The sequence below is a fragment of the Rhea pennata genome, chromosome 4 (genome assembly GCF_028389875.1).
Source record: "Rhea pennata isolate bPtePen1 chromosome 4, bPtePen1.pri, whole genome shotgun sequence".
Classification (NCBI taxonomy): domain Eukaryota; kingdom Metazoa; phylum Chordata; class Aves; order Rheiformes; family Rheidae; genus Rhea; species Rhea pennata.
Window position 1 is genome coordinate 13,914,889 of NC_084666.1, and position 25,373 is coordinate 13,940,261.

General features: G+C 37.6%; 1 protein-coding gene across 1 annotated transcript in view; it reads right to left on the reverse strand.

Annotated features, from left to right (window-relative positions):
• Positions 1-25,373, reverse strand: part of STK32B (serine/threonine kinase 32B) — a 161,479-nt gene that overhangs the window by 30,314 nt on the left and 105,792 nt on the right. Inside the window, exons 5-6 of the mRNA XM_062574564.1 lie at positions 13,062-13,099; positions 4,260-4,349 (exon numbers count right to left, since the gene is read on the reverse strand). Coding sequence (XP_062430548.1) covers positions 4,260-4,349; positions 13,062-13,099 — 128 coding nt within the window. The remainder of the gene's footprint in view (positions 1-4,259; positions 4,350-13,061; positions 13,100-25,373) is intronic.

The following is a 25,373-nucleotide window of genomic DNA, read 5'->3' on the forward strand; positions in this document are numbered from 1 at the left end:
GTCAGAGAAAGATTTAGCCTGAGAAATACTTGGGGACAAAAAGGTTAATATGAAGTGAGATTAAGCAAAGGCTGCAAGAGCTGACTTGCACCATGCTTAGACATACAAGGTAAATTGTGTTTTAAACTATCTTAATCTGAACTGCTAGTGCATTTCTGTAACACGATGCCAGTATATTGCATTTTTATGGACACAAGTTTTAGGCAGTCATGCTGCATGTGAATGAATCTCTCCATGGCAATTTATCAGCCTATTCCAATCAGATTTCATATAATATTGAGATAAAGACAATATTTTTGTATATGTTTTTTTAAACTGGCAGTAGGTAGAGATGAGAAAGCCTATAAATAACTCAACCAGGGGAAAGTTTGGAGTATGCCCTCATGTCATATTATATGTAGCAGAATTCAAATGAGAGTGAGACTTTATAAAAGTCCCAAATGGGAAAATCACACTTCCTGTCCTCGTTGTTGTCAAAACCAGTGTAACAGAAAGTATGTCTTACAGGAATCACTAGGTTTCCTCAGTTCTGGTGCTCAGCAAGTGACTTGTTTGAAGGTAACTGTTATATTGAGACTAAAGTGTGATTTATATTCATGGTAATGAAAACTTGCTACCAAACATGGAGCCAAACTCCGAGCCTCATTGTCTGAATGACCGATGCAAATCCACATGGAAAATCTGTGATACAGCCTTAAGCCAGGAGATCATAGCAATATCAAATAACCATTCGGAGTAAAAATAGTGCTTTTCTGATTCCAGCAACAGAAATGTGTCATTTCACTAAAGGTATGATCCTCCACTAAGTTAAAGGCGTAAATTAAGAGGAAAGGAAGTGAACTCAATTCACTTAGAAAGAGGAAATACAGCACCAGGGAGAGTGAGGCCCTATCTGTCAAACTCTTGATATTTGAGATAGTTTTGCTGAAGCTTTGATTTCCAAGCTGTGCCTCAGAGAATACTTACCCATCACTTTTCATCCTGAAACAGAGAATTGTAACAGCTCTAAAAGCTTTCCTGCCTCCTCACAGCTCCTGATAAATGCAAGGATGACTCTCCTGACAGATAGAGTAGCAAAGACTCTAAACCTGTGGCTTTTGCATTTCCAAGAGATGGGTACTCGCTAGAGAGAAAGTAAACTGATGGATGGTGTGGAAATCTCTCTGTAAAGGGCATTTTTCTTTTATCATTTCTTTTTGTGGTGATAGTTGGTTGGGGGAGGTCTGATATTTGGAGGGGAAGATTCAGGGACAGAATGGCTCCATGAATTGAGGCGAACCAAGATAGCAGCTCATCACTGTGTGTATCTTGTCCCTGTCCCTCATCTTCCCCATTTCCAGCTCTATAATACACCTCCTTCCTTGTGTCAGCCCAGGCTGACCATGGCTACGTGATTGGAATCATCCATGACCTCATCTAACTACCTGGAAAGGCAGAAAAATGGTACACCATACTTAGGTGAGAGAAAATTGTTTGTCACGATCTTAAGCTGAGAAATTCATCTCAAAACAATAAAGCTATAAAGGCGTATCCATTTCTGAGACTAATATTTTCCTATTGAGTACAATGACTCCAGAGTTGCCTAACAAATAGAAGTATGAGGTAGAGGGACATAAGTAGAATTTAGGCAGTGTTGCCTGGATTTAGGCATCTCTGCACTGAATAATGAGGCCTCCTAAGAGGAATCGCAGAAATATTTGATTTCCTTGGGTAATGCTAGTTACGCAAATAACGTGAATTACTCCTCCTCCTTTTTGGGAGGTGGAAGGGGGGGATTGGAATTCCAAAGCACTTTGGTTGTTATTCTAAAACTGAAATACCAAATCACTGTGCTTCCCACAGATTTTTGTGTTCTTAGCTAGCTTTTTCTTGTGAAGAAAAATCTGCAAACAAGATAACTAAAAAGATGGTGTCCACCTGTGTGTGCAAAAGAGCTGAAAGAAGCTCCAAGGGATGCTAAACTTCCTGTTAAGACTCAGCAGAATATTTGAACTGATCTGCTCCTTCTGATCATTTTAACACCCAGATGGTCTCTTCGTTCCACACATTCAGACTATGACAGGCAGAGGCTAAAATGCTAACTGACTCCTAGGCAAATACTCAAGTTTCTTCTGTTAACTTTCATAATAAATATGCTTTCTAATATGAAACTATGCAACCACCTCAAGATTAAAAGTGTAAAGCCACCATTTTAGTCATTTAATTGACTACCAAATTAAATCATAGAAAAGATTCTATTGATATTATATCTGCTGTCATCATAATATTTAAATATGGAAAGAGTATATTCTAAATTTGTCTGAGCTCCTGCAAAATATCTACTGTCCAAGAGTATTTTTTGAATAACATATATAAGAATTTGCACATCTAATGCCAATGGCTAATAAAAGACTGTAGGCAGCTATTTTAACAGAAGTAGTGAGCTTGGAGATACAAAATTTTCCCAGAAACTCAAAATTACTGTCCTGGAAATGGTGGTATTTTTTGAATATTTCAGTTCTTATGTATAAGGACACTTGAGTGAATGGAGTTAGTTTCACATTAAGTTGTACAGCTATTTGTGGGTATGCACGGGGGGAGTCAAATTATTTCTAGAGGAAAAAAGTGTTTTTTTCTGAGTTTTTGTTCTTTCAGATTTTTTTTCATAAATAAAAACACCCCACACAGGCAAAAATGTTCATGTGAATGCTTGTTAAATTAAAGCAGTCAGTGTAACATAGGCTGTGACATCCCTTCCCATCTCTTTTCACCACATCCGATAGAGGATGCAGAGTACGACGCTAAACACTTGGTTATGGGCCCCGAATACCCAAACTCAGCATCCTAATCTCCATATACGATGCATGTGCAGTGCTGACCAGCTCACCTAAGTAGAAGCTCTGAACTGGGAACTCATCCAGAACTGACCAGTGAGAAAGTCGTCTAAACCTGATTCCTCCGCGTAACTTGAATGCTTTAGCCCAGGCCACATGAAATGTTTATCGTACCATTTGGAGTTCATCTATAAAAGTAAACTAAGTAACACCAGGATGACGAGCTATCGTATCCTATCAACCCCAAAACGGGGTGGCTATGTCCCAGCTGCTAATGCGGAACAGACTCCAGCCCCACTAACTCTTTGGGAATTACCTGGGGGAGCGCTAGCTGTTTCAGGATAAAATCAAGTCATCTCTGAAAATAAGACAAGTGTGGTCCGGTGCCTGGAACCACTCTGACACTGGCTCAATGCTAGCACAGATGTTCACAGACATGCAGGTTTCACAGTGCTCTTCTGGGTGCGAAGAGCATGAAGTGCTCATTTCTATCTTAGGCAAACGCTCTGAGCCCTGTGCTAGTACGCAGAAGCAGGGTAACCAGCTTTAGGTTCCCCTATCCATGTTTTCAGGCTATGTTAGTGTACTGGGTTTTGACATTGTCTGGGTGTTAGATGTGCCCTGAGCATGCCTGTTGAAGGGTCACACACCTCTTAGAATAGTTCCTGGATCCCAAATAAGTTTAGTCTGAAGCTAGTCTTCTCTTCAGGCTTGGCAGTTTTATGTGTAGACAGAGTTAAAACAGCAGAGGTGTGTGAAACCACAAATTATGTCGAATTACACCTATATTTAACTAGCCTAACTTTGGTAGAACAAATTGCCTTCAGGAAATATCTTTGCTCCTTCAGCTCTAGGGGCAATTGAATTATTAGCTTAGCCAAAACTTTTAGACCCATGAATTCAGAGGAAATGAATTTTATTCTCATAGCCTTCAATCTCTGTGTTTAAAATTCACATGATTGAAACATAAAATGTCCCCTAAAGCCAAGGAACAGTCACCTAAGTGGCTGGTTATCTAGGACTCTAAATAACAGGAAAATTTTTGAGGAAGCTAGTTCAGCAATGTGGTTAAAGATGTGCCTAGCCTTTCAAAATTGCATTATGTGTTCTCTGCCACATCATAGATACAGTAATACAATTATAACTTCATATTCTTCTCTCCAGACTGTGGGGACTTGCATGAAGGAACACAGCTGAGCCTCTCTCAAATTGGCTTCACAAAACAAAAAACAAAGAGAATCTGACTAAAAGCACTGCAGAGACAAAACCATTCCCCAGTTCTCCTCTCTCTGATGTTTTCTTTTGCTAACAAACATACACTATCTAAAAAGAAGTTTATAGTTCACATTTATAGTATGCATTTACAACTAAAAAAAATTAATACATCACTAATCAATATAAATGTGTGCATTTTACTACATTTTTACAATAATCTTGAAAACTTACCCATATAAGGTTTTGTGCCAGCCATAGAAGAAGCTTTTTCGGAGCCTTTCACTATGGTCGCTATGTTAAAGTCTGTGATATGAACATGTCCTGCAATAACACAGAGTGAAAACAACGGTCAAAATAGCGCATCATGCAAATATTCCTTGCTTTATTTAATATTAAAGTGCTAATGGAAAGAAATTAAATTGGAAATGTATACTGATTCATAGAAACTTACTATTACATGTTCATCAGAGGTAGAAAAATTGTATTGGCACCAAAATGATGGCACACTTCTTTTCTCATATAGTGGCGTCCATCATTAGTTCCCAGTACTGACCCTTTGCTGCTGGCTGCCCCTAAGCCTCCTCCTGCCATGAACATCAACCAGAGTAACCACTTTTTCAGAGCAGTAACTTTGTGCAGGAGCAGAACTGAATTTTGTGGCCTTATATGTGAAATATGCCTAGAGCCACCTTCCATAATCTCATGTACTTGTGTCATCTGTCTGCTATCTCATCCACTTCAAGTTACAGTCATCCTGGCTTATTCCAAATCTCCTCAGGGCAAAAAGGGAGCCAAGATGAAAAAGGATGGTTTCTAGTACAATAACTATAAAATTAGATTCACAGTAGCAGAAGAGTGTGTATGTAACAGCAGCAGGTCCCAAATGATCACTCATTTGACAAGATGAAAGATATATGACACAAATTGGCCCCTGGACTTGCTGCCTGACCAGCTAGACAGCTAATTTAAACTGAACTAATCAGGTTGGATGGCCCAAACCTGCCATCATTATTTTTTTTCCTAGGGTAGCTTACTACAAGCAGAGCTAAAATTGTTCCACCACATAGTCCTGGCTTGCCATAGGCAAGGTAAACTGAATGCAGATCTAGCCTGAAAATGTATCTGCTTCTTTTAATGTTTAAATCTGCTACTTGGTTGTGCATCTTCCAGTAAAGGACTCCTTTCATATTGCGGAGTGATGCAGGTATTATGCTGCCTGTGGTTACATCTGGCAAAGCCATTCTAGAGGACAGAGTTCATGGACAGGTACTTTCTTCCCTGGCTTAACTGTGCATTGGATCAGACTTCTAAAAAGAAAAACCCTCTGCAGATACTAGTTCAGTTATTATACAGTAATTCACTCACTGGAATTGAGCCACATGTGTTATGTCATGTGTTTAACTAGAGTCTTGAACGACAGGTTCCTGTAACATTTTTTGATCAGGATCCCAGCCTCATTCAGTGCCCAGAACAGAGCAGGCTTTGGCCATGATGCAGTTATTAAGTGAAGGAGTTTGTTATCTTGTTTGCTGCCACAGATGAAACAAGTGTAACAAATGACTTGCTTTTTGTTCTGATGCTGAATGTTACCCCAGTGCCTGACTGAGGAACAGCAATTTCAATAAAAGATTATTCAGTGCCTGTAGTCTAATCTAGATGCTGTTCAGGCAAAGTCTCCAGGAAATGCATCTGTCAATCTCTAAGAAATCTACAATCACACATGTATGAACTGAAAATCTCAGAGTCCTGTAATTTGGCCAGATCTGCAGTTTTTTAAAAGGGAAAGGGGCAAAAGGTACATACACTTCCAAAATTAAAGCTATTGCCCCAAGTCAAAAACACACTAGAGGTTTACAATTAAACGTTTTGCATGCTTCTCCTAACCTTATTCTCAAAAACCACTTATGAAGCTTTCCTTCTAAGACATCCAGTTCTGAACACATCAACAGAAATGTGGAAAAATCTGACAAAAACTGAGTAGATAAAAAGTAATCTCTTCATAATGGGGGTGTATTAGGCTGCCATAACAATAATTAGTGTTTACAGCTTGGTCTAGCATCAAATTGCAAAATGACATTCTCCTTTCATGGTGACTGAAGCCAATGGCAGTTGCATAGCATGTTTGCAGTTTATTTATGCAATAAAACACCGTGGGAGAAAACTTCTTGAAAGAGATAATTGAACCACATACAGCTACCTCATGGCAGTATATATAAGCAATTTCATGTGCAAAGTAGAATGAAAAGCTGCAAGAATCTTGGCAGACTAATACATTCTCTTTTTTGACAGATAAATATTAAGTTCTGTCATTTAAATGATAGTATTGTAAGTGATTCTCCCATTAGCATGCCAGCATGATAGCCTATTGCAAAACACCTATCATCTAATATCCATTCAGACTGATCCAAATATTTGATTTGTGATGAAAATTGCCTCTCTGGTGGTGCATTGTTTTCTCTCCCCTTTATTAGATTTCTTTTCATTTAACAAAACTAAAATAGCACACTTGTGAAGTGTTATATACAGTGGTTGATGGCTTTTGTTAAAAAATGCCTTTCTGTAATACAAAGGATAGATTGGGAAGATCAAATCTGTGTAATTCTGCTGCATCTTGCTACTGATAAAAAAAGCTGCTGCATGGCTGGAAGCAGCTCTTTGTGGGAGCCAGGGAGAGGCTGGAGTTGACCCTCAGCCAGGGCAGAAGCAGTTGGCGAGGAGCGAAGCACCCACTCGTGAAGGCAAGCAGGAGCAGAGAAGGACAAGACCATGGCCGGAGAGATGCAGAGGCAGAGTTTTGTCTTCCTGGGCACAGTGTTTAACAGGTTTAACTGTTCTGAGCCCAGTGATTTGCATTTTTTAAAGAATCATTCATTCTTGTCCTGAATATTTCAGGAGCTGTCAATACTGTCCCCCTCCCACCCTGATTTCTATAGAAAGTTTCTGATCAATCTCTACGACATGTACTTGTACTGCAACAATTCCATATAGGAAAAGGAAAGCAAGTTACTGGTTGGACTAAAAATTCAAGAATTTTGGCCATCTCATACCATTTCCAAAATTTCAAATCATGGGGACTTTTTCCCGGCTGAGCTTCAAACTTATACTTGATCTCACTTTTTGCATAGCATCCTGCACAACAATTAAATGCAGAAACCGATGACTGTACCCTGGCTCCTTTCTCGGGTGTCAGGTATGATGTTGAACAAAGAAATATGCCAGTACCACTTGGTTCTAGATGTAAGAGCTGTGAGACTGAACATTTCACAACAGGTAAAACAGTACCAAACTGGATTTGAGTATCACAGGGGAATAACTCCTTGATTAATTCCCATGGCTGTATGACCCAGTATAATATGATGATAGTGGAGAGAAGAGAAGAGAAGATAAATTAGCATGTTGGTCTGGCTCTCTACAGAGTGGTATTTACAAATCATTCCAGACTGCACAGATTTCACGTACATCAACAAATATATTCTAAACAAAAAGTATTTCAATGGAAATTGTTTGGAAAACTGCATTCCTCCAGCCAACTTCAAACTAAGTCTATAAATGCAAAAAACTGTAAATTAATACCTGCAGCACAGTGTATGGCTTTCAGAAGCTTTACATGTGCATCTCAGAAGTGCCATATGACTTTTATGCCTCACTTTTCCACATGGCCTGAAAATCCAACACCTGAAGTAGACAACAAGTGATCTTTGTTGAACTCTCATTTAATTTTTTCTAAATGAGGATGGATCATAAGTAAAATCAAACTAAGTTCTGAAAGGTGACTGAGGCAGACTGACTAACGTTAAGCAAAAGAAAATACACATGATTTCAAACCTAACTGAGTTTCTAACAGTATGTAATTGATGGGGTGAATGATAGGAAAAAAAAAAATCAAACCTGGAGTTAGTGTCACTACCTTCACATGCATCAGAACTGATGGAAATCTCAGCAAAGCAAGCTGAGTTCATAGTGGGTTCATAGCTCTGATCACAGGGCAAAGCAAAATCAGGAAAATTGTTTGCGCATGTGATAAGGGTTAACGCTAATGCAGACACATCAGGTACTTCTCTACTGGAGACTTCACACTTCTGAGGGATTTTTTTATATAATATCAACGTTGCAAGTTCTATTGTTCAGAAGCCAGAGTTCAAAATATTGATTTTTTTCCCGTTTTCATCCTATTTTTGGCTTTAAGCCCAAATTGCACACTGGCTGCATTTTTCAACTTTGCCTTTATTTTTCAAATTAGAACTGAGATTCTCATATAATCAAGTAAATGGAACTTTAGGGACAACATTGATGATCATAAAACAATATAATCGAATGTATATATAATATAAAAAGGCACATACAAATGCCACCTTGAAACTAGCTCTTCATAACAGAAATGAATAAAATTATCACTAATATAGATGCAAAAATTCAGCCTATAAAAAATGAATAGAACACTATCAGTCTTGTTGAGGCTGAAAGTGAAATATCAGGCCTGCATTCTTGCAGAATTCTGGAATTCTGTGATTTCAGTGTGAGAAAAACTTTAGGAAGCACTTCCAAGAGGACTGCTAGGAGGCAGTCAGTGAAAATGGTAGGTGGTACATTCAAAGCAAACAAACAGGTAGTGATTCTTCACATAATCTATGTTTAAGCTATGGAACTCTTTGCTACAAGATGTTAAGGATGATAAAAGCTCACTCCACTCAAGGAAACACCAGGAAAGGCCATGGAAAAGACCACTGAAAGTTACTAAATGTATGAACCACGTTCAACTTGGGAAATGCCTCAGTCAGAAAAGACTGGAGGCTGGGTGCGTACACAGGGGAGGTCCTCTTGGGAGCTTGCCTTGTTTTGTGTTTTGCTCTGTCATTCACTTTTTGGTACCTCTATGAGGTAGGAAACTCATTTAGATGGGTCTTTGATCCAGTATGGTCGCTGTTATGTTCTTAAGCTGAAAGCCTGCATATTCGTAACTATATCTAGGACAGCAGGGAAGGAGAAAGGGAAGGGAGCAGCTGTCTTGAAAGGACAAATTAAAAAAAGACTGAGGCTTTTCATACGAGACAAGAGAGGGCTCAGAGAGTTTTAGAATGTCATGAGGATGATGGATAAAGCGAGTGTAGAACAAATCCTGCAATTCTAGGGCTAGGCAACATCTGCTGAAAGGAGGATTTTTTAAAAAGAAGCACTTTTCTTCCATGAAGGAGAATGAACTTCTAGAACTTGTTGCTCCAGGAGGTTGTAGTGGCAGATAATATCAGCTGCTTCAAAGAGCGTGTAGACAAAGTCATTAACAAAAGTCTAGCCAGATTCAAAAGGGAATATGCAGAGAGGTACTTCTAACATCCTAACATAAAAACTGTGGGTGCTAGGGATCTTTAAAGCACCAGATGTGGCAAAGTTGCAAGGTCACATGCTCTCTGTAAATAGCGTTCCTTTTGCCCCGGCTGCAATAATACACTGGGCTAGGTAGACCATCAATCTGACCCAGTAGGGAATCATTCCCTAGGAGATCACACAGGCATCCTACTGGATAGAGGGATTACTGAAATTACTACAGGTAGGTAACCTTCCAGTTTTATAGAGTGATCTCCTGAAAAACATACTTGGGGGGAAATCAAATCCTTGCAGATTTTCTGTAAAAAAAAAAAAAAAAAAAAAAAAAAGTATAATTTTGATGTGATCGTTCTGCACAACGCAAAACCTAGGTGCCAAACTACAGCCCAATAATTTTTGCAGAATGACCAGAAGTGTTAACAGCTATAGTGCTACCTAATATATATAGAAACAATAAGCTCATTTCTCTGAAAAAGGACATGTACTAATCCAGATGCCACTGCTTGTTTTTCTGCATTTATAATGTTCTATTTCTCCTTAGACACACAAGCCAAAAGATCATGAAGTGATTTTAAGGCACAGACACCTCTAATTTCTTCGGCATTTCAGGAAAAATACAATAGCTCTAAGTTCCAAACATTTTCATTTCAGTTTTATTGTTCTAAAGCATTAAAATGAAAGGAACAATTGGAGGAAGCAGAATAACATTAAGAAAATTATGTATCACACTTCTCTATACGATACAATAATTATAGCTCTCCTGCACCATCAGGTAGTCCCTTCAACCATCAAAGGAATAATTCTGTTTCAGATGCACATTGGTTAACAGATCAGAACAACAGTACTAAATTTAGAAAGTTTTTGTCCTAAGAGGAATAGCTTTCTGGGAAAGTGAAGAGGGAACTAGAAAGAAGAGCTTTGTTGATAGCTTCTGATTCCTTAACGAGGCGTGATTCCGGTTTAGAGGGTGAACCAATATGAAATATTCCACTGTTTCACCTGCAGCTCACTGAAAACATCCTTAATCTCTCTCCTTAAAGGAGACTCCTCTATTGGCTGGAGAATCTCTCCAGGAGACCTGGCAATCATCTTCTGGTAGGGGCTGAAACACTATTCGTAGGCAATTCCCACATTCTCACTTAGTATTACACCCCTCATGATAATCAAACATCTCCACTGAGACAGCAGAACCCGTGCACAGCAGTGTAAAGATGTGGCTCTACTGAGGAAAAATCTCGTTTTCATTGTTTCTGTATTCCTGAGGTCTGTCTCCTAAGCCACACAGGTAAATTATAGTAAAACTAGTTTTAATAAGCAGAAATGTCTGTAATCTTGGTATAATTTATGAAAACTTCAGTCAGTTTTACTTCTTGAAGATGCAAGGCTATGTGAAGGGCATAACACTTTAAATTCCACCAAAATAGTTCTATTCAGTAAAGTCAATGAAATCTAACTTATTGAAACAAACTCCTGGTCCATTTTTTATGCGTTCCCAATTCTGTAGCACTTTGCATAAGCACAGTTTGTTTAGTAAATGATAAGATGAACTTACTTAAGGTTAAAGTTAAACATCCAGGAAATTGGCATGGCACCTAGAGGCTGAATAAAGTTCCTGCACGCCGAGTTATATTTGCTATTAGGTAAATTGGTTATACTTGCTCTGCGGCCTAGCATATTTAAAATGTGTATACTCAACACCTTTTTCTGTGAAATGAAGGCTGATGGTTCCTTCAAAAATAGTGTTACTATGAAGTGTTGAACTTTAACTGAAGCTTTTATGGATCTCAAGGATAGGATTCACCTTGCTAAATGTGCATCTATAATGTGGATATCTGTAGCTGAACCCAAGCCTTCCTTGGGTCACTGAAGAGAAACATATACTTCTAGTGCAGACATCTGAAATAGCAGATGAATCAGATCCTCTAAAGTTCCTGTGTCTTTCTGCCATCTGTAAAGGAAGCCTAAAGTGGGACTAGCATAGATAGATACATCTAAAGATGTCCTAAAGATGTTGTCTCCTTTAGTGAGTTGAAGCGTATGGACCCTTGCCTAGGCTGGGAGGACCCATTGCCCAGCTGGGTTACAGGTCTGTGAATGAAGGATTCATCTATCAGATAGCTGATTAATTCTGCTGACCAAGGCCGATTTGTAAGTCCAGGAAAACATTGTTATTTGTCCCTCGTGTACAGGTGTTATGTGGGAGCAGTAATCTGCTGCTATGGAGAAAAAGCACTATCTGCTCCAAAATTTTCAAGCTAGCTATAGATGATTTTGTTACTGATGTCTCATAGCCACTAAGAAAACTTCATTTTGCAGCACCAATCATTCTGGTGTAGCTTTTCCTTGGCAATACTTGAGCCTCTGTAAGGCTCCCTTAAGATGGTAGCAAAGCTCTAGCAAGAGGCTGATTTTGTGCTGTAGTTGACCTTGATGAGGGGCAAGAAGAGGTAAGGGCAACCATACTTCAAAGGCTGTCAGTCAGAAATTTAACAAACTCATAGTCATTTCACGTTGCCTTTGACATCTTTAATTCACCCAGGACTTAAAGACAAGAGATTTCTGTTCCATGTTTATTTGCTGATATTGGTTTCTAGGGAACATTAACACTCATGGGTCTGAAACATTAAATTACTTGAGTCCTAGGTGGTTTAAAACTTGAATACTATTCAGTTTTGTTGGCTTCAATATTTCTGGGACAAACTCCAACCTTTTGAAATGTTACTTCTTTAATCAACTTTAACTTATATACCCAGCAGTTCTGCAGTATATCTTGAAAAATAATGGTAACTTTGGCATCATTCCAAAATTGCATATTTTCTCAAAGATTCTGAGCTGTATAAAGTATGATACTTTCCCATACACCAAATGTGCCTTTTTTTCCATTTAGTATTCCTCTTGTAATATTTTTGTTGTAACTGCTAAAAGGTTAATGACTTCTTTTACTTTCATTTTCTCATGTCTTTCCTATGAATAGCTTCAAAACTAATGAAGGAAGTTTTAGCAAAATTCTTCATATATTGCTTATCATATATTGCTATATGTCTAAATTTTAGAGAAATTAGCATTTATTATACCGTGTTTTTCTTTAATTTGAGTTCCAAATCTACTAGGAACTAGTAATGAAATTTCAAAGCTGATTAGGTTTTCTAGTCTCTTTTAATGTCATTTGGACCAAAATTTCATGTAGAGCCATAAAAATCTACAGCGGCTTAGAGGTAAGTTTCCAAATTTGTACCTAAATTTAGGAAAATAATTCCAGATGCCTACAAGAGAAATAACCTGCTATTACAGATTTCTTAGCCCTTCTGTTCTGGAATAGAAACTGTAAGTGCTCAGTACCTCTGATGTTCTGGAATAGAAACTGTAAGTGCTCAGTACCTCTGAAAATCAAGTCTTTTCCTGATAGGTTCCCCAGTATTAAAAAAATGTTTTTTTTTTTTTTTGTTTTTTTTTTTTTAATCAAGTGTTCCTGGTGATCTCAATTCAGAGTGAATTACTCCATCTTCAGATCTTGTGTCAGAGCAACTTTAATTGTTTGCAATAAGAAGGGAAATTACAAGACTCACAAGGTGGGCAGGGGGATTTTGAAGAGAGAGATAAGATTTAAATCTGAATCCAAAATCTCAGGCTGGTTCATGAAGCACAAGCCACTGTGTCACTGAGATCTCATAAATTAGAATATTTGAGAGAAAACTGTTAATAACCACTTACCATGCTCATCCAGTAGTATGTTGTCAGGTTTGATATCCCTGGAAAATAAGAAAAGGAATGCATTACATTTGATACCCAAAGATGACTTGCAAATTGTAAAGCTTTTCCCATGGGAAAAGGTCTGGGATACTTAAATTGTTAAAAATCCTGTGAAAAACATACCATATACAAAGGCAAGATATTTTTATCTACATCTTTTTACTACTCAGAAAAAACATGCATGCTAAAGAGACTGTGCAAGTTTCCATTTCATGTGCCTCTGTTTTCACATGGTTAGCATTGACATGGAATTATTTTTCAAGACTGCATACTTTACTCCTTATAGCAGCGGGAAGAATGAGACTGAAGATTTGTGTCTTGAAGGTACCTCATTGCCTCAGGGATTCTTTATGTGACAAGCCCAAGAAAATCATTTAATTGGAAACATCAGTGACCTAACCTTTTGGGCAGAACCTGCTAATTTCCGTTGCTCATGTACCTGACCACTCACATTTCACACAGTCCTGCTCTCTTATACTACTGGGGTAAATCTAGCAGCTCCATATTTAAACTCCAAATCCATATGTGCCTGTCTGTAACAGAGACAGCAGGCTGGGGAAGGGAGGGAAGGTAAGACAGGATGGAGATTATGATATGCTGCAACATAAGCACAACTGTTCTCTTTAGGTCTTTGCTCAAAGAAATCACATTGCCCTAGCTGCAGCTTCAGGACCGTTTGCAGGTTGGTCTGCATTCAGGCTGCTGCCAGGAGGGATGGAGACAACTTTTCCCCTACCCATTTGTGTGCATTGCTGCCTCCTTTTCTGGATCAGCATCATTGCTTGCACTATGGAGATGCTCTGGTGCAAACTCATCTCTTCCTTTTCAGGTCTGGATAGCCTCTCTGATTTGTCTCGCCCTTTCGCTTCCTGAGGTGGATGTGGGAATGTTTTGTGGAACTACCTTTTCACTAACAGCTGGTGCTTAGTGCAATTTTGAAGTCAGGCTTTTGGTGTACTGTTACCTAGATAGAAAGATGCATCAATCCATGTTGAGCAAAACATTTGCTCCTTGGGCTGAGTTTTCCACTGAACTCAAAAGAGGCCATTGCAAACACTCAAAATAAGCCATTGAATGAGTCTGCAAACAAGCTGCAAAGATGTTCATCTGTATATACTTGGATATATTAGTGATTTTCAACAGAAGCAAACACCTTGTAATTTTGACTGTTGAATTAAATCTTTTAAACTTTGCCTACAAAAAGTTCAACAAGCAGACCCTGCAATTCTCAAGCGGGTAAAGAAATTGGAGTTACAGCTATGGTCATTAGAGCCTGTTATCATAATAAGGTGGCTTATCAGTAACAGTATATGTTCAACATTGCCTTCAAACTGTTTTCACCAACTTAACAAAATAAAAATTAAGAATTGGAACGGTAAAATTCATTAGTACTTCACTGAGAATAAAACTGAGGAAAAGCAGAAATTCAGCTTTATAACATACTGCAATGTGTATGATAATGCAGTATCCAGGGATTGCTAATTACAAGCCCATGTCTTTTCTACTTTCTTTTTAAAATAAGATTAAAAAATCTTATGTGAATACCTGCTATGGTTTTGCATCATTAAATAGACTATATATTTTTACTGTCACCAGAAAAGACATTGACAAATCCGCCTGACACCTGTATATAGCATCAAATACATTCTAGGTGCAGTTGCAACTGTAATGTTTAGGAACAGTTAAGCGATAAAATTAGATTTGTACTTATCTTTCTGTTTCTAAGTCAGACGGTGGCTTATACTTGATACAAATCCAAACATACCATAGAGCCTTTCCTACCTAAGGGATCTTCTCCAACCTGTGCTCCACTGACTTTGCGCACCTTGCTCTGAGGCAGGACTGTCACTGGGAGACATGTACAGCAGGGTGCATTGCGTTGAGGAAAGTAATTCGACCTGTTAGCCTGCAAGGCACCTTGATGCACTCATAACTCTGTCTCAGATCTGAAAATAAGTTATTCTGAACTGATTTTACAGCAAATAAAAGTCATGGACTGACTTGAGTTAGAAGGGAAAGAAATTTCTCAAGTACTTTTTTTCATAACATGAGATGCTACTGTTTTGAGAGCACATGCCTGGAGATGTGCATGATGAGTAGATTCACATTACAGACGAGAAACCAAAGTGCAAAGTCATAGTGAAGAGTGTGCCTTCTGCTAGTGCTTCTTTCTCATGGTTATCCTCAGTTTATAGCACAGTGCTAAAATCTCACTCTTCCACTGGCAGCCGGTTGACAGCTCTACAGACTGCGGAGGAGCAAGGCTAGTAGTACATCATGCTGCATTAACCTACCAGATACATGCCTATCTTTAAGTGCTCATAGGAGAGAGAGGATTCAACACAGTCAGTGTGAAGACTTGACAAGTTTCGGAGAAATGCAATTATGATATATCCAGAATGGAGGACTTTGGGCATCTTAAAGATAGCAAGACCATTTATATAAAAAGTCTAATTAAAGACATTTAAATAGTAAAAACCTTGTGTATGTAGGCGGTTGGATTTAAAACAAAAAACTCTTCAGTTAAGCAGTTTAAATTCAAATATGTTAAGTAAGTGAAATTCAATTTTAACTGCACATCAGATTTCCTGCAAACATTTTTCCTCTTAGCAGGCCTGTTCAAACAGCAATTACAAAATTCCATACCTTAAATTTAGGGTTTTCCTGTTGTGCGCATCCTCAGCTACATAAATGAACTGAAACAGTAATTTCGTGATCCAAATCTCTTGAATGAGCTAAAAACAGAAATCTAAGCACTTTTGCAAATAATAAACTCAAATTTCAGATTCAGAAGAGGCTTGGGCTGTCTTCAAACCATTCACTGAGCAATAACCAGCAGCACTCTCCTAGTCACTGATTTCATACACACAGCTTTCTCAGTCTGTGCTGGTCCTACTCCAACTCCTTTTGTTCACAAAAAATCAGAGCAGGAACCAAAAAATGGGAGTAGGGGAAACCTTCAAACTTTTCACTCAGTGGCAGGACCAGGTGTAACTATTTTAATAGCTGGACCAAGAAGTTCAGAGCTGCAGACAGATGAGAAAAGACTGAAAAAAAGTGTAGTTTAATTTATGCTTGCTGCTGCCTGCAAAACCATTTCTAGCTTCTTTTGCTTGCCTGGAAACTGTCAAACTGAAACCTGGTGAAGGACAAAAGAACAGCAAGTTACTTCATACATTTTCTAAGTAAAAAAGAATGATTAATCAACTTTAATAATAGTCTATTTGTATCTTCTGTAGTATTTAGGCTGAAAGGGTACCCACTGCTTGAAGATATTCCCTCTATGTTGAGGAAAATTTTGCCCAATTCATATTCACTCCATATGTAAATCAGCACCACTGAACTCACTGGAAAGGCTCACAATGATTAAAATAATTCAGGTTCAGGTATTTACAAAGTCAATTATTGCTTCCATCCATGTTCCTCTTTGCTGTTACCAAGTGAGGTAAAAGCAGGTTTTCTAAATTAAGTAGCAGAGAGGCTGTGAAGTCTCCATCCTTGGAGATTTTTCAGATACTACTGGCTCAAGCCCTGAGCAGCCTGGTCTGATCTCACTTCTCACCCTGTTTTGGGCAGGAGGCTGGACTCAGGACTCCTAGAGGCCCCTTCCAGCCTTAAATATCCTGTGATTCTGTGAAAAGTAATATATACAAGTTCAAATCCAAAGTCCTTTTCTACCCCTTGTTTGGGCTACAAGGAAGATCATGAAAGAGGAGGAGGAGACCTGGAAGAGGAGTGCTTATGTGGAAATTAGTGAGTCTTTGATACAGTCTGGCACAACTGCCTATTATGAAAGATAGTCATAGCTTCCACATAATAAACTCTGTCATGGGGGTAATTACTCCTGAGGAAAAAAAGCAAGAATAAATAGCCAATCTTCAGCATAACAGCAGATTAAAATTGAAATGTCCAACCATTTGGTGCTGAGGAGGTGTAACAATACTTATTAGTGGTATGAAGTGACAAATAATGAAAGTTATTTCATCTAAAGAAAAGTCTGAGAGATCTCAGTAAGAATGAGCAAAACTAGATGATTATATTGCCAGTGCCAGATAAAAGTAAGTGCAGACACAAGATATCAGAAGATATCAGAATGTTAGAATTTGAATTACTTATAGGGATTAAATATGTGACCTTTCTAGAGGTCACATATTCATTTCCCTTACATAGGTCAAAGAGTCATAGGAAAGAAGACTCAAAAGCGTTGTGGTGGTGCTATTTGTTCTAAACCTTGAAACTGAGAACAATCTCTAAAAAAGTTTTGTGTGCCCTGCTACAAATTAGCAACCAAAACTTTATGACTTTCTATTGTAACTATTGGTCTAGGCTGGACTTAAGCATTGATCCGGTGGGGTTATGGTTGGTAAAATCAGCCATCAAAGGTCTAGTTTCATTAAGAAAAGAAAGAAATGACTGTTTGGTTGACTACCACAACACACTGATAACAACTAATTATGAATAGGTTATAGAAAAATTTGAAAAAAAATTATGCTCTAACTTCAAGAAATAGTATGTTCTCCAGGTCACCATATTTCATAGTATCTCAAGCAAAATAACTGAAAAAAAAGATCTGGGGAAGGGCTGAATAAAAAAAAAATCCCTGAGAGTAAAGAACAGAGATTAGGGTTGTTTAGTTAACAGAAGAGATCTGTCAGATGTGATATGATGGGCATATCAAATAATAAATAGTACCTAGAAAGTAGTGCTTTCCTGTTTGCTTTTGGAATGTAAAAGCAAGATTCATATTTCATAAAAATGAAATAAACTAAAGCAGGATTTTATTTATATAACTGAGAATTAAACTCTAAAGTTAATTACAAGACATAATTGCATAAAAATACTCGGGAAGCTTTAACAAAGTTTTAGTCATTTATGTGAGTAACAGAACTACCAGCTAGTGTTTCTCCAGCTAAGATTAATCCAATTAATTTAGGAAAGCACTTCTGCAACTAGTACAGATGCTGGCTTCCTTTCACCTATTTGAAACACATCAATAATAGTACCAAATACAAAGTCTATGCTTGTCATTAAACCTATGAGAACTGAAGAACTAACATTGCCCATCTGTTTCATGCTGCTTTCATATTTTGCAGCAAACATACAAGCACTGCAGGCTTGGTTTCTGCCATTTTAAAATTTGTTTGCAATTTCCTGCTTTTGCCTTCATTTTCTCTCTGTTTTATCAAAAGCTTTTATGTGTTGGTTTAATAAAGGGGCAGGTGTTCTTTGCCAGCTAAGCTCTTTTTTAAAAATTATTGGAGAAGATATTTCACTTATAACAGTTCTGAATGCTTTTGAATTTATGTGTTTAATAGCTTCTGCTTCTTTCTTTGGTATCAGCAAAATCCCCAAAATATTTTATCAGATTTATGTCTTTTGGATTTCGCTCTTTCCATTGCTGGCTCAGAGTGTGATTTAATATATTATCACATTTCCATTCTCCTGAGCTTCATAAGACTTAAGTGATCCCACAGAAACAGCTATGAATATTATAGTTAATAGTAAATTTACCAGCATGAATTATTAGGAGTATATCATTTTTTAACAGGTGATTGGTTATTTTCTCTAAATGAAGAATGTTGTGATTTCAAGTCTTCATTAAACAGATATAACTAACAGAAAACTCAACTGTATGCAATGAAACAAATGAAGTCTTAATTTTTTTAAAGACCCTTAGCTTCCTTCTTTTGAATAGACAGAAGATGTGTGTACTCACTTTTATTCAAAAATCATAATCTCTCATACTGAAATACAGGTGTGAATTGAGAAAAGAGGCTCACACTTGTTATGAGGAAAAGCTTTTATGTTTTTCACCATGAAGACAGTCAAGCGGTAAAACAAGCTGCCCAGAGAGGTTGTGCTGTCTCTGTCCTTGGAGATTTTCAAGACCTGGCTTGATAAAGCCCTGAGAAACCTGGTCTGCTCTCATTCTTGACCCTGCCTGGAGCAGAAGGCTGGACTAGCGGCCTCTGGAGGTCCCTTCCAACCCGATATTTTCCTATCATTCTATAATCATTGGTGAGTTCTGCAAGGTGCGAAAGGGTCTTTCTCCACCCACCAGGTCAGGAGCAGGAACTGAGTGGCTTCCTATAAACTACCTTTAACACTACAAACCCTTACAAATCTCCTCCAGGAAAAATGGGAAAGTCTAAAGTCTACCTGCAACAAAACTCCATGGATCATAAGAGATGCTCATCTCTGGATGTGCCAGGAAAATCTTGACACTTAGAATTCATTAGGTTATAGGCAATGAAGCTTCTAGCCCTGCAGAAGGCTAAGTTTGTTTCTTGGAGATCATTTCAATATATCCAACAGAAAAATTAAATTAAATGGATTTTGCACTCTTATAAGGATGGAAATGAAGCAAGATCCAAACTAAGGCTCTTGAAGTCAGTGGAAGGATTACACTGGCTTCACAGGCATTGTTTCATCCCTAACAACGTCTCTCTTTTGCTCTTTTCTCTGAGTGCTGACAATCTAACTGTATGTTGTGTAGGACAAACTGAAAAACTGAGATGAAAGATTTAGTCTATTAGTAAGTCTTTCTATTTTTTTAATTATGCAGATCATTTTTTTAAACTAATATTTTTCTCTTTATGTAGAAAAAAAAAGTGTTTAAAGTTACTGTTTTCACTAGGGAAAGAAAATTGCATTAAGGTCACAGAAAATCACACTATTTTTCAGCCACTCCACTGTGCTGTTGTCAGATGCTATGTATCTCTAGTTTGTCCAAAAATATTCCCAATAATCTTCACTAAAAGTGAGCATTGGTGGTACTCTTGCAGCTTTCTATTCCTAGGGAATAGGACTAGGAATATGGACTATTAGCTGCAAGTCTAGAATACTGCTGCTATCATTAAAAAAGGCACAGAAAAAACCAAGAAGTTCTGGATAACAACCTGAAGTCATACAGGGATAATTCCAATAATTTCAGTTTACTGAGTTTCTGATTCTCTCAAATACTAAATTATTCTCAGTTATTTGCTCATAACTCATTTATATAGCACAGACTATACCTGACCAGAACTTTTTATATGTTATTTTTTTTTTTAATTTTAGTTAGTCACGCTAATGTTTCACATTAAATCACAGACATGTACCTGCCACATCATAATGAACTGAGTAGATTGGAACAAGTTTCATTAAGATTAATATTAGCTGTATAACAGTTCTTAACAGCCATAAAAATGGCAATGAATTGGAAAATATGAGTTTCAGCTATGGAATATTCAAGTCAACATGGTATTTAGCATTATATCAGAGCACTGAAGTGAACCACATATTATAAAGAGGTTTTTCTGTGATTATAGAAAGAAATGCGAACAATTTCTGATTTTCACAAATAGACATGAAGGACTGCATTTGAAGAACTGGACTTCCTTCTTATTTCTTATTTAGACCAAATAGACACATGCATAAGTAATGTATATGTCCAAGTAATGCAGCTAGTAAAGAAAGCAAGTATATACATATATATATATATGTATATATATGGTGATATTTTCTTATGGCAAAGCCAAGGCTTACTGAAGCCTTGGACAAGGGAAAAGTCAATATTTACCTGCTGCAATACAGCCAGGAGAGGAATTATTCAGATGTGATTTGCTTACAGACGAGCAGAACAGAAATAGCATATCCCAGGGAGCTGAACTGTGCAGAGTACCTACAAAAAGTGCTTGCCCAAGAAAAAGCCTTGATGAAGTCTGCTGTGTTCTCTCTTCCTTTCATCACGTATTTATTTTCTTAGCTTTTTGTTCCTGTCCAACATCCTTCCTAGTTTCAAGAAACAGTCAATAGTATTGAAACAAAAACATAGTAAGAATCTCGGAGTTCTTTACTCATTTTTCCTATCTATCTGATGGATAAAGATGACTTTTAACCACTCCAGACATCAGACTGTCAGTTTATGTACCCCTCACTTGGTTCTCACCAGTGACTGCTGCCATATACTGGCCCTTCATAAAAAGGCTCGAGAGCCCTCTGTTCCTGCTGTGATGAACACTGTGAGATAACATGACCCTGCCAATCACTGAAATGTTGAAATCTGAAGACTTCAGTAAAAGTGGAAATTAGCTGGGAACATTTGGTATTAGTTTCTGAAAGATTTGTAAAGAAAAAAATCTTCCAGATGTTTGTGTGTACGTGTCTGGTTACACTTTCATAAAACAACATGTCTGATACCCAAGTCAGTACAATAATTAAGCTCAGAAACAGACTTTCACACTTCATGCTATCTAAACGAAACAGGAATAAGGGAAGAATTTCTGTTAATAAAGTGAATAGGTGTGAAATGGAAATGCAGGGATGAGTGAGATGCTGAAATCTTAAAGTGCTAGTCCTGATCTAGTTAAATTCGCGCTAACTCACTGACAACGAGAGGTAAGTTACACAATTAATTTACTGTAGCATGGCTTTTGCTGGCTGAGCTATTTGTACAGGAGAATGCATCCTTTTCAGATATTGCTCTTTTGAGTAGGGAGAAAATTCCAGCATGGCTGAGATCCACTAGTCCAGTTCAAAAGCAGAATAAGCTGCTATTTTGCACCAGAATGTCCGTGCATATATTTATCTTTTAAGAAGTAAAGAGTACAAGTCATTCAATCAATTCAGCCATCTCCATTTGCACTTTCTGGAGCCTGTTATGCACAAAGGATTTGCAGACATGTTAAAGGGCACTGCTTACAGTATCCTATCCCAGTCGGAAATGTCAAAAAGCTTAATATATTAATTGATCTAAACTCCATCCAGTGGAACTTATTTAGTCAGTCCCATCTCCAACCAGAAAAAAAAATCTGGGTTCAGACTCCAAAGAAGGCATAAATGTATAGTTTTGCAGTAATTTACCAGATATTGTATCAAAAATCATTAAATGCTGGGTTGGTATATATATATATAAATATATATATATGTGTGTATAGAGAGATAGGTATCAATTGCCTTAAAAGAATTAATTCTCTTTCCCTCAGGAAAGACTCAGATTTACAAACATTCCAGCTTGAAAGGTAGTTTGGTTTTATCACAGTGTATTAATACTTCTATAATATTTTAATATTTCAGTCTCACAGTATTCACTAAGGCAGCACTGTTACTCCTATAATGGAAGTTCTAGTTATGTTAAAAAAATAAATAAAGTTTTCAGAATTTGAAAATCCATAAAACTAAATCTTTGCCAACATTCTATACATTAGATCTTAAATAAAATATTTATTGCTAATCAGAAATATGTTATTTTGTTATTATAAAATCTGTGACGCATTATTCATGAATCTGAGTTACCTGACAAATCAGTAGGGCTTGCAAAAACTTCTTTATTGGGTCCTCCTCCTATTTAAAGCTTCTGATTTCTCTACAGTTCCCACCCCAGGGAATGAATGCAGAAAAAATCCATAACCACTTCCAATTAATTAACTGATAGCTTGCATCCATATGATGCCAAACAGAATCGTATCACCCAGCTGAAAATAACACTTTGGTCATTTTTTTTTCTTTCTTTGTAACAACCTGCTTGATCAACAAGACCATTTTCTGGTGCGTATACAAGATATAATTGCTGTAATAATTATCACAAGATAATTTAAAAAGTGAAGTGAAAACAAGTAAAGAAGTTTTTACTAATTAACAGTTCTAAAATGCTAGCTTTATAGCTACCTCTTTCTATGTATCTATAAAGAGAGTCAGGATGCCAAGCTCAAGGCTGTTGTTCTTGTACCTAGATATACAGAAGCAAGTTACTGTGATCCTGAGCGTTATGATACCTATGGTTCCTTCTTGTGGAATGGGTTTTTAGTGCTAGTTTTTATGCCTTGAACAGATATCCACAAAGATCTTCAATCTTCTTAGCACTTGTGATACCAATTTTATACAGCACTGAAAGCAGAGGTGCCTCCAGCAGAGGAAGCCTCCAAAACATGCCTATTTTTCAACAGAAGCAATTTTGCTATTTTCAATTATGTCTTCCTTTGGGAAAATTCAATTAAAATGTTTTCAATTCTCTACTTGTAACAATAGGTGGCAGTAATGATATCTACATTTGTGTGTATGGACAGTGGTCTTTGGAAACACTATTTGTCAATTTTGGTTTAGAGCAATAGATGTAGTAGATACTTCTATCCTGGGTTGAAGAAAATGGCTATTTTAAATACAGTAATCCTATACTGAGCCTTTCACATTTCTGGGTATGTGTAGAAAGATAATAGTCATCTTTAGCTAGGTTCAGCTCCTGAATTTATTTGCATAGATTATAGATTAAAATAAAATACCAACACAGAATGTTTCAGTGCATGATGCTTCCTGAAGATCCAATATTTTATCACAGAGGTAATTACAGAATGTAATTGCAGAAAAAAATAGATGGAGATTCTAATGTACTATAACCCCTCCACACACCACCACTGCTAAAGCTTTCTAATGTTAGAAAGATTTGTTCAAAGGAGAAAGTGAACCAGTACTTTTGTCTATGTATTGCATTGTGTAATGTCTCAGAGACTGAGGCTGGAAAGCATCACTGTGGCCGTATAAATTGAGATTTTACATAACAAAAACCATAGTATGCTATCCAGAATTCCTGTTTTGGACGCAGAGGTTCTCCTCCAAGTGAACATGATCCAGTACAATAACTTGCAGGCAATCTAGCTGTTGGTTTAATCTTGCTGAAGGATCCAAAGCAAAGAGAATTTTTCCACTTCCTTTGCTAGAATTGCATTCTAACACCAACATCAGACATTGCTCAGGACTAGAGCACTAAGACAGCAGGGTGGCTCTGAGGGGGACCTTGAGCAACTATCTGGTTTTGTTACAGACAATGCCAAAACATAACCATATTTCAATCTATGCTTTTAGAAAAACATGAAACTAGAAAAGAGAACAATTAAATTCTCTTTTCAGCTGAATGCTCAGCTTCAGTAGGAGTCACATAGAATCACCATGTATCAGCAATCTTAACTTTGCAGCTGATGGCTTAATCTTTTCTGTTTTGTAGCTTCAAGTATTGCTGAGATATTCTGTGTACAAGGACAAGGGTCATACTCCAGTCATGAATCAACTCTTGTGAACAGATGACCTCTCCAATAACCACGAGAAGTGCACAGCTCATTAGACACAGGCTGGAATTCAGCTTTGGAAAGCATTTTCTGATCCAGCAGAAGAGTATGTACTTTGTGATGGGGATGCTTCCCTCATCAGAGGTACCATGTGAGAACTTCTGATCAGGAAGTGCCCCATGCTCTGCATGTGCTCTGCCAGCAATTGCATGAATATCACTTTCCTTCCAGTAAAAGAGATGGGCCCTCTTCCAACACAGGCAGAAATCCCCGTGAAAGAGTAAATGACAGCAGGAACTGATGACATTTGTCTCCTGCCTTAAGATAAATCAGGAGGAGCACAACATCACTGACAAGCATGCTTTGCTATATGAGTTGTAAAAAAGTTTAATATGGAAAGTGTAGTGCTTTGCAATGACTAAAATTCATATAGCTGTTCCATCATTTTCACTGCATGAAATACAGAATAGATCCATTTCAGATCTCCGAGAGTCAGAAGGAACTCAGAAAGAAAATATAAAGAGTGCCAAACACATGTGTGTTTAAGAGGCTATTACTGAATCAGATACAGCTTGCAGTTTATAAATGCTGTGAAATAGCTCTAAAATTTGGCTGAAAAGCCCTATCAATATAGGCTATGCTATATAGAAGCTATATAGGCTTCTATATACAGAAGTCTGTTAGAAAAGCAGCATATAGAATAATAATACATGATGGAAACATGTTAAACAATGTATATCCAAGTGCAATACATACTACCATATTCAGTACAGCTGGATTGGCTGACAATTAAAGTGCAGTATGGTGAGATGGGCTTCACATGCAGACAGAAAAGATGGCAGTAGCTTCTAAAGGTTGAAAGTTTTCAGCAAGTGCTGAAGGAGTGGGAACCCCTTTGAAGTGGCATAGTGAAGATCCCCTTCAAACTTATTTTTCTGCTGATCTTAGCAGTGTGATCTAGCCAGGAGTGGGTCTATAGATTGGCAAAAAGAATACAGATGTGCTGCGTAGGGATGCTATGTTGTTCTTTCAGATCTGAAACCCCGAATACTAATGGGAATGTCAGACCCCCAATTACCTTCCCCATTGCCATCAACTCCTGCTGGGACATGCCCACAATGTGGGAACCATAGTTATGAGTATTTGGGCCTTTATTTCTCAAAATGACCACCATAAACACAACCAAGATACATCACAGAGAAGAGGTTGAATATGTTCCACAGCCAAGTGAGCT